Raw genomic sequence first — 14,783 nt, 5'->3', positions numbered from 1 at the left:
AGTGAGTAGAATGTGACGCAAGGAGGTGACAGCGCAGAAGCCACGGATGTCACAGAATGAGACACAAGGAGGTGACAGCGCAGAAGCCACGAATGTCACAGAATGAGACGCAAGGAGGTGACTTTGCAGAAGCCACGGACGTTGACAACACAGAGGCCACCGACGTCACAGAATGAGACGCAAGGAGGTGACAGCGCAGAAGCCACGGACGTCACAGAACCAGGGCGACAATGTGCAGCAGCTTTGTACCAGGACAAAAGAGTCGAATGGTTCTCTCTCTTCCCTTCCACTCACCAGTATCTGTTTTAGTGAATCTGAACGCTTCAGCATTCACGAAAACATAAGAGCTAACGTAAACACAAAGGCTCCTACTCAAAACACCTTAAAAGACACACCAAGGGTGCCACTAATCCTCCCCCAAAGACAAGACTTAGTACCCGAAATTTCATCAAAGCTATGAAATATCTAACCTATTATTTAAAACAGGATTATAGAACAATGTATATTGTTTTGGTCTACAAACATTTTAAGCTGTGATCTAATTATCAGGCCATTTAATTCCATGAGGGTCACAGTGAACAGCACACGACTGAAATGGTGTCAAAGTAAAATTGTCTTAGATTCCAGGTGAATCCTCGATGCTGAGTATTCCTATGATGCTCAGAACGCTTGGGCTACCTTTTGCTCTCTGAAATAACAGACTATCACCCCTGGAGAATAATCAGAGACATCCAAAGGCCTCACATCTGAGCTCTAGATCTAAGTGATGATTATAAAAGTCTGAAATACAAAGCCGGAATCAGCCTTGCTGAGCAGATCTACGTCCATGCTCCTCCCTCACAGGGCAGTGGACGGCATTCTGTTAAGAGTAATTCAGTTAGTACACTGCCCACGCTGGCAACCACGCTTTGGGTACCTGTTTCCTGTTTTTCCAGCATTACATCTGTTAGTAACTCCCAGAGTCACTTGCCAGCTGGGCAGTCTCCTGAGTGACGCTTGGCAGTAAGCTGTGGCGGTGAGGCCTGGCCAGGGTGCCTCAGGATGTGAGTCCCAGTAGTACTTTGTCTCTCCACTGCAGGAAGTAGTAGACATTCCTAAACGGCCCCATGACAGTGACGTGATGACCCCTAGACATTCCTAAATGGCCCTATGACAGTGACGTGATGGCCCTTGGACAGACACCAGAGGTCTTTAATTTTGAAACAGGGTTCCATTGCTGGCCTCAGATTCACAGAGACCCAACGGCCTCTAATTCCAAAGTGCTTGGATTAAAGCTGTGCTTGGCAGAAGGTTTTAAGATATACAAAGCTGCATAGAAAGGTGACTTCAGTACTTTTTCCTACTGGTTCTCAAGAGTCCGGGTTCCTCTGAGGCGCAGTCACGGCTAAGGCCAAGAACAAGGGGTTTAATACTCTAAACTGAAAAATCTCTGAATATTTACTCATTGATCACTTTGATCATTCTGGTTGTTACTGACTGCCCTCCACCTTCTCACATAAGGAGGCAAGGCTTTCCTGCCATGGAAAGGCACAGTCCACAAAGGGTGAGTTCTATGACCAAAATGACTTCAATGGAGTCACGTGACAGATCCCCGTGTTCCTGGGTACAAACGTTCTTCCAAGTCCACAAATAACACTCACCATGGTATTTAGGACTAAACAGGAACTGGTCCACCTTTGCCAAATGCTATCCTTACAAAGCACTGCAGTGAACAATCATCGACTCACACCGTGGGCCCTCTGCACCTTGAGCTCCACTCAGGAAGCAGCTCGGTGCTGAGTAGGCAGCAGAAGGCATCATGGGATACCTCCCCAGAAAGGGCTGTGCCACTGTACGAACCTGCTCTCCAAGGCAACCCTGCTAAAGAGAAAGGCAAGAGAGTGGAAAACAGAATCACACTCCTCCTTTGAAGCAAACACATCACATAAGCAGAAGCAACTGAGAAGCTGGCTTCCGGAGACAGGGCCTGAGCATGCCGGTGGTGAGCAAGTGGACCGCGTGCTGCCTTTCACACTGAGCAGTGTTTTGAAAGGTGTAAGTATATTTAGTAATTGTCTACTTACCTATAGCGGGAACTAGCAATTTACCTACTTTGGGAACCGTAAAAAATATATCTTCTACCTGTACCAATAAACACAAAGACTTCTGAGAATTTCTCATAACTTTTTTTTTTTTTTTTTTTGGAGTACAAAAATCAAAAGAAAATCCCCAAGGAATATTTTCATTGACCGATGCTGGCACAAAAACATCCATGGAAACCCGTTACCACAGAGCCCATAAAATACCTGATGGAAACCTTTCTGGGACTGGGACACGTCACTTTGACACATAACATATGAAAATAGCTTGAGATACAAAAATACAGTTGTGATCCGGCAAATGGCACCAAATTAGAACAATTTTATTATTTAACACAATCCCAATGTATATACATTATCCTCCCATATAAGAAACAATTCCAGAGTTTAAAATGTGGTTTCCAAAGTGAATCCTTATTGGAAATTTTGAAGAAAGAGAAGAAAAAACAAAAAGCCCTGAAAACTAATTCTAACTTAATTTTGATCTTTGACTGAAATACACATCCTGTACCAATCAATTTTCTCTCATACAAAAAAAAAAAAAAAAAAAAAGTCTATTATAAATAAAACTTTCAAAAGTGATCTTGGATGTCTTATTGCACGTCAAGGAGAAGCTCTGCCACACAGGACAGCTCTCAGCCCTTTCTTACCGTGTCATTTCAAAAGCCACAGCTCTGAGTGAGCGTGCTGCGGACAGCTAGGGCCACATCAGCTTATGCTTCTCCGGAACCGGAACAAAGCACTCTGCTGCTGTGCCTCAGTTACTTTTTCTAAAGTGAGAAAGACTTCTGTTTTCTAACAGAAGGTAATTAATTATAGAGGATCTGAGCAAATAAATGTATATGTCTAAATGTCAGTTTTCTCTTTTTCAAATAGATTTAAAAAAAAAAAAAAAAAAACCACAAAGGAACGTTAGCCAATCACCTATCTGTATTCCTCCCCAAACCACGGCTTCCCAATGTGTGTGCTGTTTACACCACACTATAGGGTCCCCACTAACGCTCTCATTAGCAGTATCATTTGGCCTCAGCCTCTTCAGCCTTCCTAGCTGTTGTTTTGTCAGCACAAATCAGCCAGAAGGCAACAGATTTAAAAATAGAAAGGCTCCTTGTAAGCTCAGCACAGTGCCCAGCAAAAAGTAGGCGTTCAATAAATATCTGACAAATGAATGTAAGGCCCCCTCCTATGCTTACATGTGCTAATAATTACGGGTAATATGTAGATTTACGGTACATAGGCCTAAAATGGTAACTAAGGAGAAGACACATATGACATGGAAACAGACACTGTTAATTTCTATAATCCTGCCCAGGACAGAATATGGACTTAAGAATTAACTATTCCAATAATTAAAACTGATTAGTCAAATACTTTTAATTTTGACAAAGGACTCTAACAACTAGCCTTTGACAATTCCCAAACACACAGTGAGCCCCAAGTAAAACAAAATCAAATTGCACTATCACGAAGAAACAAGTCCATGAGAGCAGAGGGGAGGCCTCACTTAAGGGACCGCGACTTCCAGGAGCCTGTTGTTCCTTCGTTTGCAGGTTGGCACGCTCCCGTTTTTCTGGTTGCCTTGAATAAACTTCACACATACTTTGTCCTGTCTGAACTGTACCAGGAACCTAGGAGAAGAGGAGCAAACACAGTCAGGCAGGCGAGGGGTACAGTCACCCTGATGCTTCCTTTCTGTCGAGGGCATTGACCTTGATAGGTACCCATCTCCATCCCACTTCCGGCGAGGAGGAACTGTGACTGCATCTGACTCCCGCTTGCCATCAGCTAGCCCAGAGGAGGAAAGGGATCCCACCGTGCCCCAGTAAGGTCAGGCGACCTGGCAGCCACTGTTCTGTGTTCCAGTGGGGACATCAAACAAGTGTACACTAAAGGGCATTAACTCTGCCTTTCCTCAGTCTTGCAAGGCAGACTTTTTAAAGGGTCAAATGCACCGTTCAACAAATCAAACACATGAACTATAGAATTTCAGAAAGCTATTCACACTCACCCTACACCCCTGATCTTTTTACCCTACATCCTAACCAGCAGCTTCAAGACTTTCCCCCATGTAGCTGTGGAAACAGCCCGCACGACTGGAGCACCCCACGTGACTCCTCTGACAAGCACGTGGCTGACAGTACGTCCACACCAACAGCAAGGGTTGTTGATGTACACATCAGGCCCAGTGTAGAGGCCATGCTTTATAAATGCCAATCTTGGGGTGAAATGTGCCATAGGCTTCTAGTTTATATGCTGTTTTACTTATCTTTGTGTGTGTGTGTGTGTGTGTGTGTGTGTGCGCGCGCACGCTGCCATTTATTGTACAGGTTCCTCGGGGTACCATCCACCTGTTATTGGAGAAAAGGTTTCTTCCTGGAACCAGCAGCTCACCAATTATGCTAAACTGGCTGCCCAGCAAGCCCCAGGGTTCCTCCTGCCTCCCGAGCACTGGGATTGCGAGTTTGAGACATCGCACCCAGCGCTCTATGTGGGTGCTGAGGACTGACCTCAAGTGTTCACCAACGCCAGCATTTCCTCAACTGAGGTAGGTCTCTTGCCCCTCACTGCTTTATAAGGAAAACAGCGCTGACTTTTCAAATGGGTTCTTTCTTTTCTATTCAAAGCACCATGGAAGAACACTGTAATCCTACATTTTCCTATCTGGGACATGTCTCTAGTATATAATCTTTTCCTTTTGAGGCACGGTCTTGCTGTGCAGCCTGGCATGGCCTCGACCTCACTGTGTCTCAGGCTGGCTTGAACTCACAGAGATCCTTCCCGCTTCTGCTTCCCAAAGTTAGAAGGCTCCACGACTAAAGGCGGGAGCCAACGTGCTTGGCCACATATCTAACTGCATTTGTGTGCCTCAAAAAAAGCCTTCAAACTTAACACAAATTCAAACACGAGTCTTATACTTTCTCCATGCTCCTGGGGCACAGGCAATTCGTAGCTGATACCACGGGCCCCACTGTTCCTCGTCATTTACATGGACTTAGCATTAAGACAGTTGGGGGAGAGGCTAACTACTAGTATTTTTTTCCATTTCACAGAAGAGCAGCTTGAATATGGAATATGAATACAAAACAAGAATATGGAATACATTATTTCACAGTGCTACTGGCGGCCAGAATTTCAGAATAAAAGGGGCATGGATTAGTTACACTCGAGACTTCATGTTGAAGCATTCACCTCTTCCAAGTCGTCTTTAGGTGCAGTCTCTGCACAGGACTGGCTGTTAGGGAGTTTAAGGACCAGGGATTACGAAACAGTTGGGTGTCTCAACGACTTCAACTCTGTTTGCCACATTCATATTAATTAGCAGGTCAGACTAAGACGCTTTCTGAAAATTCAGCCAACTTATCCACCACGACCAGAGAAACCAGTTTGTTTAGAGCAATAGCTTCCACTCCTGAAAGGGCTATGAGGAAGGGCCTAGTCACCGAACTGCATGCTGTCAGTGACACATGTTCTACACATCTGGCAAGGAGCTGGAGTCAGGCCATGGAGGGTTGAAAATATAGGACCAGCCATCTCTGCCAGGGACTGAAAAGTCTGTTTTTAAAGCTGAGCTGTTCCATGAGGTAATTTTTAAGGCCTGCTTGGGAGCACCAGGAGCTATGGAAGAGGGTGCCTGGAACCGCTCTCCAGGCTTCCTGGGTGTCTAGGAAGGCATCCATGCGGGATAGGAAGGGCCCCATTCACCACTCTATTTTCATCAGATCAACCATTAGGAGAGGCAGTATAATGCTAGCAAACATCTGTCTTCCACGTGGCCACACTGTAAATCACTCATACAACTATATATGAGAAGCCTTGACATCCAGAATGTCACAGGCCTGTCCGGATGGGAAGGCCAGGGGCAAATAACCACAATAGCGATCCCAGGTGGGGACAGCCAACTGAGGGATCCTACAAGTGAGCAACAGAAACACACTGTCCCCTCAAAGCCTCTGCGTGCACGGGAAGACACAAGATTTCAGAAGCTCAGACAAGTTCCATGTCAAAGAAAGATTTTCAAAGTTGTGCTAGAGAGGTCTCCTTTCCCTAAGCACAGTTATTAGTATTCTGTCAGAAGATGCTCAAGGGGGCGCAGCCTCAGGCTCTGGGATTAGGTGTGAGCTCTTCCTTCCGAGACTATGATGCTGCCGCATCCAGGTCCTAGGAGGGGCCAGAGCTTCATCCGGACAAAGGCCAAAACCTCAGCATCCCAAATGATAGTAAACGTCAGCCAGTGGGAGTAAAAAGCACTAATAGCCCTCACGGGTTAAAACCTGATTTACTAGACCCCAATCTGCCATTTTCCCCACTAATATCTCCCCCCCCCCCTTCTAAAGGCATCTACTCCTAAACAGCCATTCTGTGTAGAATCTTCACAAGGCCTACCTCCCAGCCACACAGCATCTCTATGTAAGGACTGACTCACAGCCCTGTAGATCCCACCACAGCTCAGAGCCCAGTGTGCCAAGGAGACTCAGAAAGAAAGAAGAAATACAACAGTCTTGAACAGTCTTTTCAGACAGTGTCTGATATTTATCTCCAACAAGCGTGGGATTTGCCATGTAGATCAGTCTGGCCCTGAACTTGCAGCAATCCTCCTGCCTCTGTCCCACGAGTCCTGGGAGTACAGGCAGGCAGGTGCCGTATTTGTTGGCGTGGAAAATTCTTAGCGTTACTTACAAACCATGTCAGAGTGAAACGTCTTGTCTATAGCTCTAGTTACCAGTATATGAGATGAAGGTCATCTTGAGTCTGACTCAGAACAACCACTCCTGCAACCCAGGAAGTCCTTTCCTCAACATGCACACATGCAGCGTGCACACATGCAGCGTGCAGCATGCAGTGACCGAGCTGGACCCTAACAGGCGATCTACTCTCGCTCTCCCGGCACGACTGCCGCTTGCTCACTCGCTCATTCCTGCTCGCACCCCAGGGAAGCAACATCATCTTACCCTAGGCAGCCCAGACTCTTAGCCTGTTGGTTCTAGTCTAGAGTCTCACTCCACATGGCAGCCAAAGCCACCCTTGGAAATCAGGTGAGACCACAGCTGTGCTAAACCACCTCGAAGTCTCCATCGCTCTCACCAAGAGCTCAAGGTATGTTTAACCAAGCTCTGCTTAACCGCGCTATGCTTTTTCTGCCCAGGGTCTTCTCCCACAACCTCTCTGCCAGAGATTGCCCCCATCTGGGGACCTCAGTATCTACTGCACTGTACGGCATCTTCTTGCAAATGGCTATCTTGGTTGCTCCCTTACTCAATTTATAGCTGAGATCTTGCCCCAATCTCCCTGTCAAAATCAGTACCCTACCTTTCTTTCTCCTTCTCCAAGCCAAAATCACCTGACGATTAACTTTTTTTGCCCCAAATCTGCCTTGCTACTAAAGTGTAAGGCAGTTAGGACTCAGCTTTGGTCAGTGTCACCTAGGGTCTATCTTTCATCAGCAACAGACACCGCTAGCTAAAATAGCTGGATGAGACCAGAGTACCAAAACCACTGCAGTGAAGCTGAAAGGGGAAAAGTGCACTACACAATACGTGGACGTACTCATCGGAAATCTCAATGTTGAGCTTCTGTTTGGTTTGGCTGAGAGTTGTGCGATACAGCTTGGTGGCCATTTCAATCAGGTGGTCACTGCTGAAGAGGAAGTCCCCTTTACTAGCTGCCTCCGAGCCCTGCAAAGACAAGACAAAGGTCAGGCGGAGGCAGGGAGGGTTTGCATCCTCATTGGAAACCCACTACCAGTCTCTCCTATGACCTCAGACCCTGGGCCACACCCTCCCAGATGAGCAAGCAGGAAGGCCAAGGCTGGTATGACCCTGCTCCCTGGAGCTGCTCACTGGACTAGAGCAGCATTCTACCACAGACCCCCTGGAGGAGAAGCTGCAGACTCCTTTGTGGTAGATTTGCATAATCAGGTTTGAGCAACGCCCAAATTAGAACTTATTCTCAAAGCACTGTTCAAAAGCCTTTCTGTGATTTGGTTTTGAAAAGTAACAGCAGGAGACAGTAAGATGGCTCAGTGGGTAAAAGTGCTTGCCACAAAGCCTGATGACCAGCGGCTGAGCCCTGTGCTGGAAAGAGAAAACTGACTCCCACAAGTTGTCCTCTCTTACAAACACACACACAATGAATAACTGTCAAAAAAGATAATTAAAAAGAAATCAATTTTTAATAGAAGTGACAGCAAAAATACTTCAAACAAATACCCAGGGTCCTAATTCGGCTGCACAGGAATCACTACGGAACGCAACAAACACAACTCTGCTGTGGTTAGGCTCAGATGTGGCCAGAGCAGCAGCACTACTCTAAGCTCCCGGGCTGTCTCTGCGTGTAACAGGCACTGAGGGCAGATGGTGTATGATTTGATATGCCTCCATTTAGATTTGGAGCTGGAGTGGGGTAAACAGGCTAAGGTAAGCCTTTGGGTCTTTTCTGTATATGATTAATAGATGCTAACATTTATTCGGTAATGACAATTATGTGACATCGTTCTGTTAAGAGCTTGTGTACAGTGTGCAGAAAGCCTCCTACCAATGCTATGAAGTAGATACAATCATTTTAAAGATGAGATTAATGAGGAGTTAAAAATAGCATGGCCCTAGTCACCAAAATAATAAACTTAGTACCTACATTTTAACCGCTCCAGCCAAGCCAGTGGTCCTACTTAAGTAAAAGCATAGCATAGTAAAATAAAATTTAGGTAAAAAAAATCAGTGGATAGTGTTTTGCTGAAGTGTAGACTTTGATACACCACCAAGTTAAAGATGAAGGAGAAGAAAGATTGGCATACAGAAGAAATGGCATACAAGACAGAATTCCAACCACTGACATTTTCAGCAGTCAGGTGAGCAAGCTGGTAAAAGTCTAGTTCAGTTACTGAAAAACAGGCCTGAGATTTGAGATGTCAGTAGAACTCAGTAGAGTGCAAGCAGCAGGCCTAGTCGAGGGAGGCACCTAGCCAGTAGCCGAGACCCATGGGGAAGCCTTTCTGTCAAGTCGCCAGGTGAGCTCACCTCCTTGAGGTGGACTGCAAAGAAACCGTCATTTTGTGAGCTCATGGAGACCTTGGTCACGTCCACCAGGGGGACCTCGGACTTGATCTGCCCGGACTTTTGGTCAGCAAGGAGAAGGTTATTGTTTGTTAACAGGAAAATCCGGGATGTGCTCTGAAACAAAGGGGGGAAAAATGGATCAGTGACCCAAAATACTCCAAAATGGCCCATAAGGGTAAACCTTTAGTTGTTTCCAGAAATACATATTTTCTTCTGCTGTCTTTCAGCAAGAATCCCTAGGTAAACTGAGACATACATAAATAATGAATTCTGAAAGCCTTTTATGCACGTGTGTATATGCAGGTTTGCGATGCAGGCACATGGACGAGTGGAGGCCAGAGGACGGTTGTTATCTTTCTCCTCCTTTTTCCCTTCAGAAAGGTCTCTTGGTAAACTGGGGTTTCTGTTTCAGGCAGGCTGGCTGGACAACAAGCTCCCAGGACAGTCACCCTCCAGTGTGGGGTTATACGCAAGCTCGCCATGCCAAGCTTTTACTGTGGGAACGTGGGATTTGAACTCAGGCCGCCATGCTTGCACAGCGAGTGCGTTTTTATCTCCTGCTCTTATGTTTCCAATTTGTAAGAATTTCAGAGAACAGAAAAACTTTACCCATATTTAAAGGCAAAAAGAGACTCCTCCACAGTCAACACTACTAGAATGTGGAATGCAAATTGTGTGACTCAGAAACAGGGGAATGACACTCAGGGCACAGGAGCAGTAGCATTTTTACCTTTCCGTTCGCACGGTTAATTTTGTTCACAACTTCAGCGATAATGATCTTCTCTTCAATGGCATCTTTAAGTTTCTTGTATTTTGGGTTCTTGCTGATTTCCAGGTAAGCTCCTTGGAACGGTTGCCCAACACTAAAGGAGAAAAAAAAAACCAAACCAAACCAAACCAAACAAAAACATGTGTATCTTAGAAATGGCTTCAAATAAAAGCATCCATGCCAGAAGAAGACAAGCCAGCGATCCTGAGGAACAGTTAACCACGTCATGAAGTGACTTCCACTGCACACTGCACAGGCACGGGGTTTAGACTTAAGAAACAAAGCCTTAAACTTACGTCAAATAGATTTTAATGCAGCCAGTGGTGGCTGGTTCATAGGGCTTTGATAAAAATCTCACATGTACTGATTAGGAGAGAAACTATTCTGCCCTTCTGTCACAGCCAGAGTCAAGCGTGTGGTCTTGTGTGACGGACACACCAACATATATAAACAACGTGAGCCAATGAGAAAGGCTACCATTGGTACTATCACCTGCTCCAAACATAAATGCCATTTTCTCACAGAGGAGAAGAAACTCAATAACCTTCTAGGGAAGGGCAAATCTAGGGCTTGACAATCACAGAAAAGATTTTCCCACAGAACTCTGGGGACTCAAGGCCACCTCAGTAGGATGTGCCTGGAGGTCACAGGCACTCATGCACAGCCAGAGCCATTTGCTTCTGCAGAGAGGTCACTTAAATGAAATTTCCTTGGAGGCCCCGTGTGACTCCCTCAGGGCAGTGTTAAAAAGGCACTGAGACAAAGATTCCTGGCCCACGGGTTTTACAGCAGCTTCATTCTGAGTTCATTTCTGGAAATGAGCACAGAAGACTTGAAACGCTTGTGGTGTGGGCAGAGACTCAGGGGAGAACAATCTTCGTAGGTGGTCAGCCCTCTGCGGCTCCCAGGACTTTAGAGGCTGACACCCATAGGCAATGTGGTTCCACAGCTTGGGGAAGCAAATTCTTTCCCACCCTCCCATTGGTGACGTGAGTGTGCTACCCTTTCCGAAAACTGACACAACGCCCCAGAAAGAACTTGGCTTGAAGTTAACTTTGTGTTCATAGTTAATTGTGTTTTTAATAATAAAAAGTGCTAAGAGCCTAATTTTAGTCTGTTTCCTTAGTGATAGATTCTACACCCCTGCCTATCCTTCCCCCGCCCCACAGCCCGGACCTGCCTAGTTTTGGAGTCTTCTATGGGAAGTGTTGAAGAAGTTCACTGCCTAATTTAAGGATGTATAAAGAAAAGGATAAGCAAGGCCGTGGTGGTGCACGCCTTTAATCCCAGCACTCAGGGAGGCAGAGGCAGGTGGATCTCTGTGAGCTCAAGGCCAGCCTGGTCTTCTAAGAGAGTCCAGGACGGCCAGGGCTACACAGAGAAACCCTGTCTAGGAAAAAGAAAAGAAAAGAAAAGGATGGCTAAAATAAGTTGCTAAGGAATGCACACTGATTTCCTGTTGGTTTAGTCTTCACATAGTAGGCACGTTAGTTCATTTTGAATTTACTCACTGTTTTTCACTTACGTATCCAAAAAGCTAATGGAGGAAAACAGTGCAATTCAAAATACTAAAACTTACAGGGCCTGGCAACTACGCTCAGTTAATCCCTTTAAAAGTAGAGTTTTCAAATATGTGTATACAGATAGAAATAATATAGGTACATGAAATATACAGAACTACTTGACATCTAATAGATCTTTATTTCTAGATCTTTCTTTAGGCAAAGCCACAAGTCACTGGAGATTCTGGTTTGGAATGTCATAAGGTACTTGTTTGTAAAGACCAGATGAGACAGGGATGTGGAGGACTGATGGGTGCACGATGCATGGCAGTACTGCCATGTACCAAGTCCTTTGTCAAGGACTGGACTTTCTGACTTTGTAATGTGTTTATTCTTTTCCTGTGTACGTGGTGTCCACAAGAAAGGAACTTAACTTTTGTACCGGCCACTGAGGTTACGACTAGCCATTTAGCAGCCAAAGGGCACAATGGGCCCATGATTATGTAACAAGCAGGAACTGTTGGCCTGGGCACTGGCCTGACTTGATATTGGCAGGAAGATCCCAAAAGCAATTACAGTTCAGTGCAAAAAGAGCCTTGAAAACAAGGTCATACAATGACAGCTCATCCTAACAGACCAAATAATGTTCCTATTGCTAAGGTCAATAGTGCAAAGCCATCAGTGGCAATCCGTATACATCCCATGGAAGCTGCTGCCCAGTGCCCGGTGCACTTACATCCAATGGCTTCTGAGGTCATTTGTGAAGTTAACTATCACCTACTTACTGACATTAAACGTCATTAGAAAAGATGCAACAGCATATTTCAGAAGTAGAGTCAACAGAACACTGGCACTTCCGAGTAAGTGCCACCACACGTACCTGGAGGGATATAAAGCCTTCTTGTCTTTGAAGAGTTCACTGGCTTCCAGCTTCTCTTCATAAACAAGTTTCCGCTGGTCTGTGAATTGGTCCCTGTATTTTTTACACTGTGAGATATAAGGAAAACATACACACACACACACAAAGAAAAAAACCACTTACATAAATAAATTCTCATTTTTGGGGGCGGGGCGGGAGAAGGACAGGGTCTCTCTGTGGAGCCCTGGCTGTCCTGTAACTCACCATGGCTGGCTGTGAACTTACAGAGACCTGCCTGCCTCTGCCTCCCAAGTGCTGGGAATAAAGGCGTGCACACCCGGGCAATTTCTCACTTGCATGGTAAACTAAGAGTAACTGTGCAAATGTACACTACATTCATTGACAAGAGTCAAACCCATTTTGGTTTCAAAAACCTGGTCTTAAAAATGTTACGGGCCATGCGTGTTGAAGAATTTGGGATGACTCTTCAAAATTAACAGGGCCTAAGTGGCCTGTGCCCAGGGAGTCTAGAGTCATCTTGCCTCAGTGCAAATCCCTAAGGATCTCTATGCCTGTTACTCTTGAATACGAACTCACAAGAAACAACACTGTATGGTACAGTATGGCAATCTGAAGTAACAATGTTCTACTGTTTTTCATCTTAAAACGCTGGTAGTAGCTAGACATGTCTGGAGACATTCTAAGCTCAGCACTTGGGAGGCTAAGGCAGCAACAGTAAGACTCCAAGGCCTGCCTGGGCCACACACCACATTTGGAGTCAGCTTGAGTAAGACCCTGCCTCAAAAACAAACAAGCCCAGGCATATGATGGTAGTCCTCTACTCAACTGATTTATTTCATGGTCCATAATCATACTATGCCAGTCTGACAACCAATGCCTAATACCCCCCGGCCCCCGCATCCCTTCACACTGCCTGGGCAACTGGGAACCCCAGCTCTGACTCTGAGGATAAAATGCAGGGGGATAGTGCTGGCTGAGGAGCAGGTACATGTTTTTCAAGGAACTGAACTCCAGGTGGGACTGGTGCCTCCACTGAGATTACTCTAGGAAGAATGAGAAAATGGTGGTTGTGATCAGGCTCCACCCCCAGCTTCCACCCACAGGAAGAAAGGGTGAGCAGAGCCAGAGCAGAGCTGAGCCCAGCACTAGCAACTCCTCCTCTTCTGTTTGTGAATGGTTTTCCTGTCAGATGTGAAGGGGAAGATGAAGAATTGAGGGGCTGTTAACTTTGTTACAGAACAGAACTTGGAACCCATGAGTCATACTAATTAGCAATCATGTCACCATTCCATGTGACCAAGGAGAGAACTGCCTGGAATGGACAGCCACTGGTAAACTGGTCATATCCACAAGGCTGTCTAATAATAATTTATAATGTCTAATCACATACATTCAATATTCCACATAACAACCAAGCTATTCAAGGAGAAGAGGCAGCGCCAGTGCTCACATCTCCTCAGCAAGGGTAGGTCAGCAGTGGTGTCTCACCCACCTGTACCCCAGTTCCCCGGCCACTCAGGTCCACATGCCCCAAAGCTCTGTTCCCATAAGAACACAAGATTCTTAACATATAAGGATAGATAAGATAAGAGTTTCAGCATCCCTTAGTTGAGGACAGAGGACACTTTGTCCCCGAGGGACTGCAATGCTCACTTTCTAGCCTGGACAGTGAACGTTCACAAGTGGATTGCTAGATGTGTTTCATACATCTGGTAAAGTAGGGGCTGGAGAGATGGCTCAGCGGTTAGGGGCATTGACTACTCTTCCAGATGACCTGGGTTCAAACCCTAGTATCCACATGACAGCTCACAACTGTCAATAACTCCAAGATCTGACACTCTCATAGAGACATGCAGGCAAAATACCAGTGCACATAAAGTTAAGATTAAAAAAAAAAAAAAAATAGATCCCATCTCTTTTTTAAAAAATCTGGTAAACACATACTAATTAGTGGGATTTAACTACCTTGTCTCCAGAACTTCAAAAGAATGATTTCTATCTCCTGCATAATTCCTTCATAGAAAGAGGAAAACACAAAAAACCCAACTACTTATACCACCTAGAAGCTAAAAGAAAAGTAAGTGCCACCATGGGATCCTCCTCCCCACACCCAGAGCAGCCTGCACAATTGCCTCAGCTCATGCAGGATCCCTCACAGAGGCCAAGCACAGCAGGAGGCTTCATCGTGTCAGGGTCTATAGGCAATCCTCGCCAAGGGATAGATGCATTAAGATTTGATTTTACATAGCAGCCTTCAAACGCTCGAAACAGGAATGACCTCGGGAGAAAGTGTATTTTACCCTCCACAAGTGGAAGATCCTTTTTAGCTCCTTGTGAGTCGAATCCAAGAACAAGTAAGGTCTTGATGGCCAATTTTTGTCTATTGGTGATAAGGAAGGCATTTTATTTTTCATATCCAAGAAGTATTTTTGCACCTGTGTTGGGGTTGACAGAAAATACTAGATGAGGAAAATACACCGGAAAGATGGTGTGATGCATGCT

At 45.5% G+C, this 14,783-nt stretch overlaps 1 protein-coding gene across 4 annotated transcripts in view; it reads right to left on the bottom strand.

The window, feature by feature from the left end:
• Positions 1-3,052: 3,052 nt before the first annotated feature.
• Myo1b (myosin IB) overlaps positions 3,053-14,783 on the bottom strand; it is a 177,605-nt gene continuing 165,874 nt past the window's right edge. For all 4 annotated transcript variants that reach the window (XM_051153807.1, XM_051153806.1, XM_051153808.1 and 1 more), the window contains 6 exons: positions 14,582-14,716; positions 12,282-12,388; positions 9,861-9,993; positions 9,092-9,244; positions 7,623-7,750; positions 3,053-3,706 (listed from right to left, as the gene is read on the bottom strand). In XM_051153807.1, the coding sequence (XP_051009764.1) occupies positions 3,583-3,706; positions 7,623-7,750; positions 9,092-9,244; positions 9,861-9,993; positions 12,282-12,388; positions 14,582-14,716 (780 nt within the window). In that variant the 3' untranslated portion in view covers positions 3,053-3,582. The remainder of the gene's footprint in view (positions 3,707-7,622; positions 7,751-9,091; positions 9,245-9,860; positions 9,994-12,281; positions 12,389-14,581; positions 14,717-14,783) is intronic.

The sequence above is a fragment of the Acomys russatus genome, chromosome 12, assembly GCF_903995435.1.
Source record: "Acomys russatus chromosome 12, mAcoRus1.1, whole genome shotgun sequence".
In the NCBI taxonomy this organism is placed as follows: Eukaryota; Metazoa; Chordata; class Mammalia; order Rodentia; family Muridae; genus Acomys; species Acomys russatus.
This window is presented reverse-complemented; position numbering and strand designations above follow the sequence as displayed.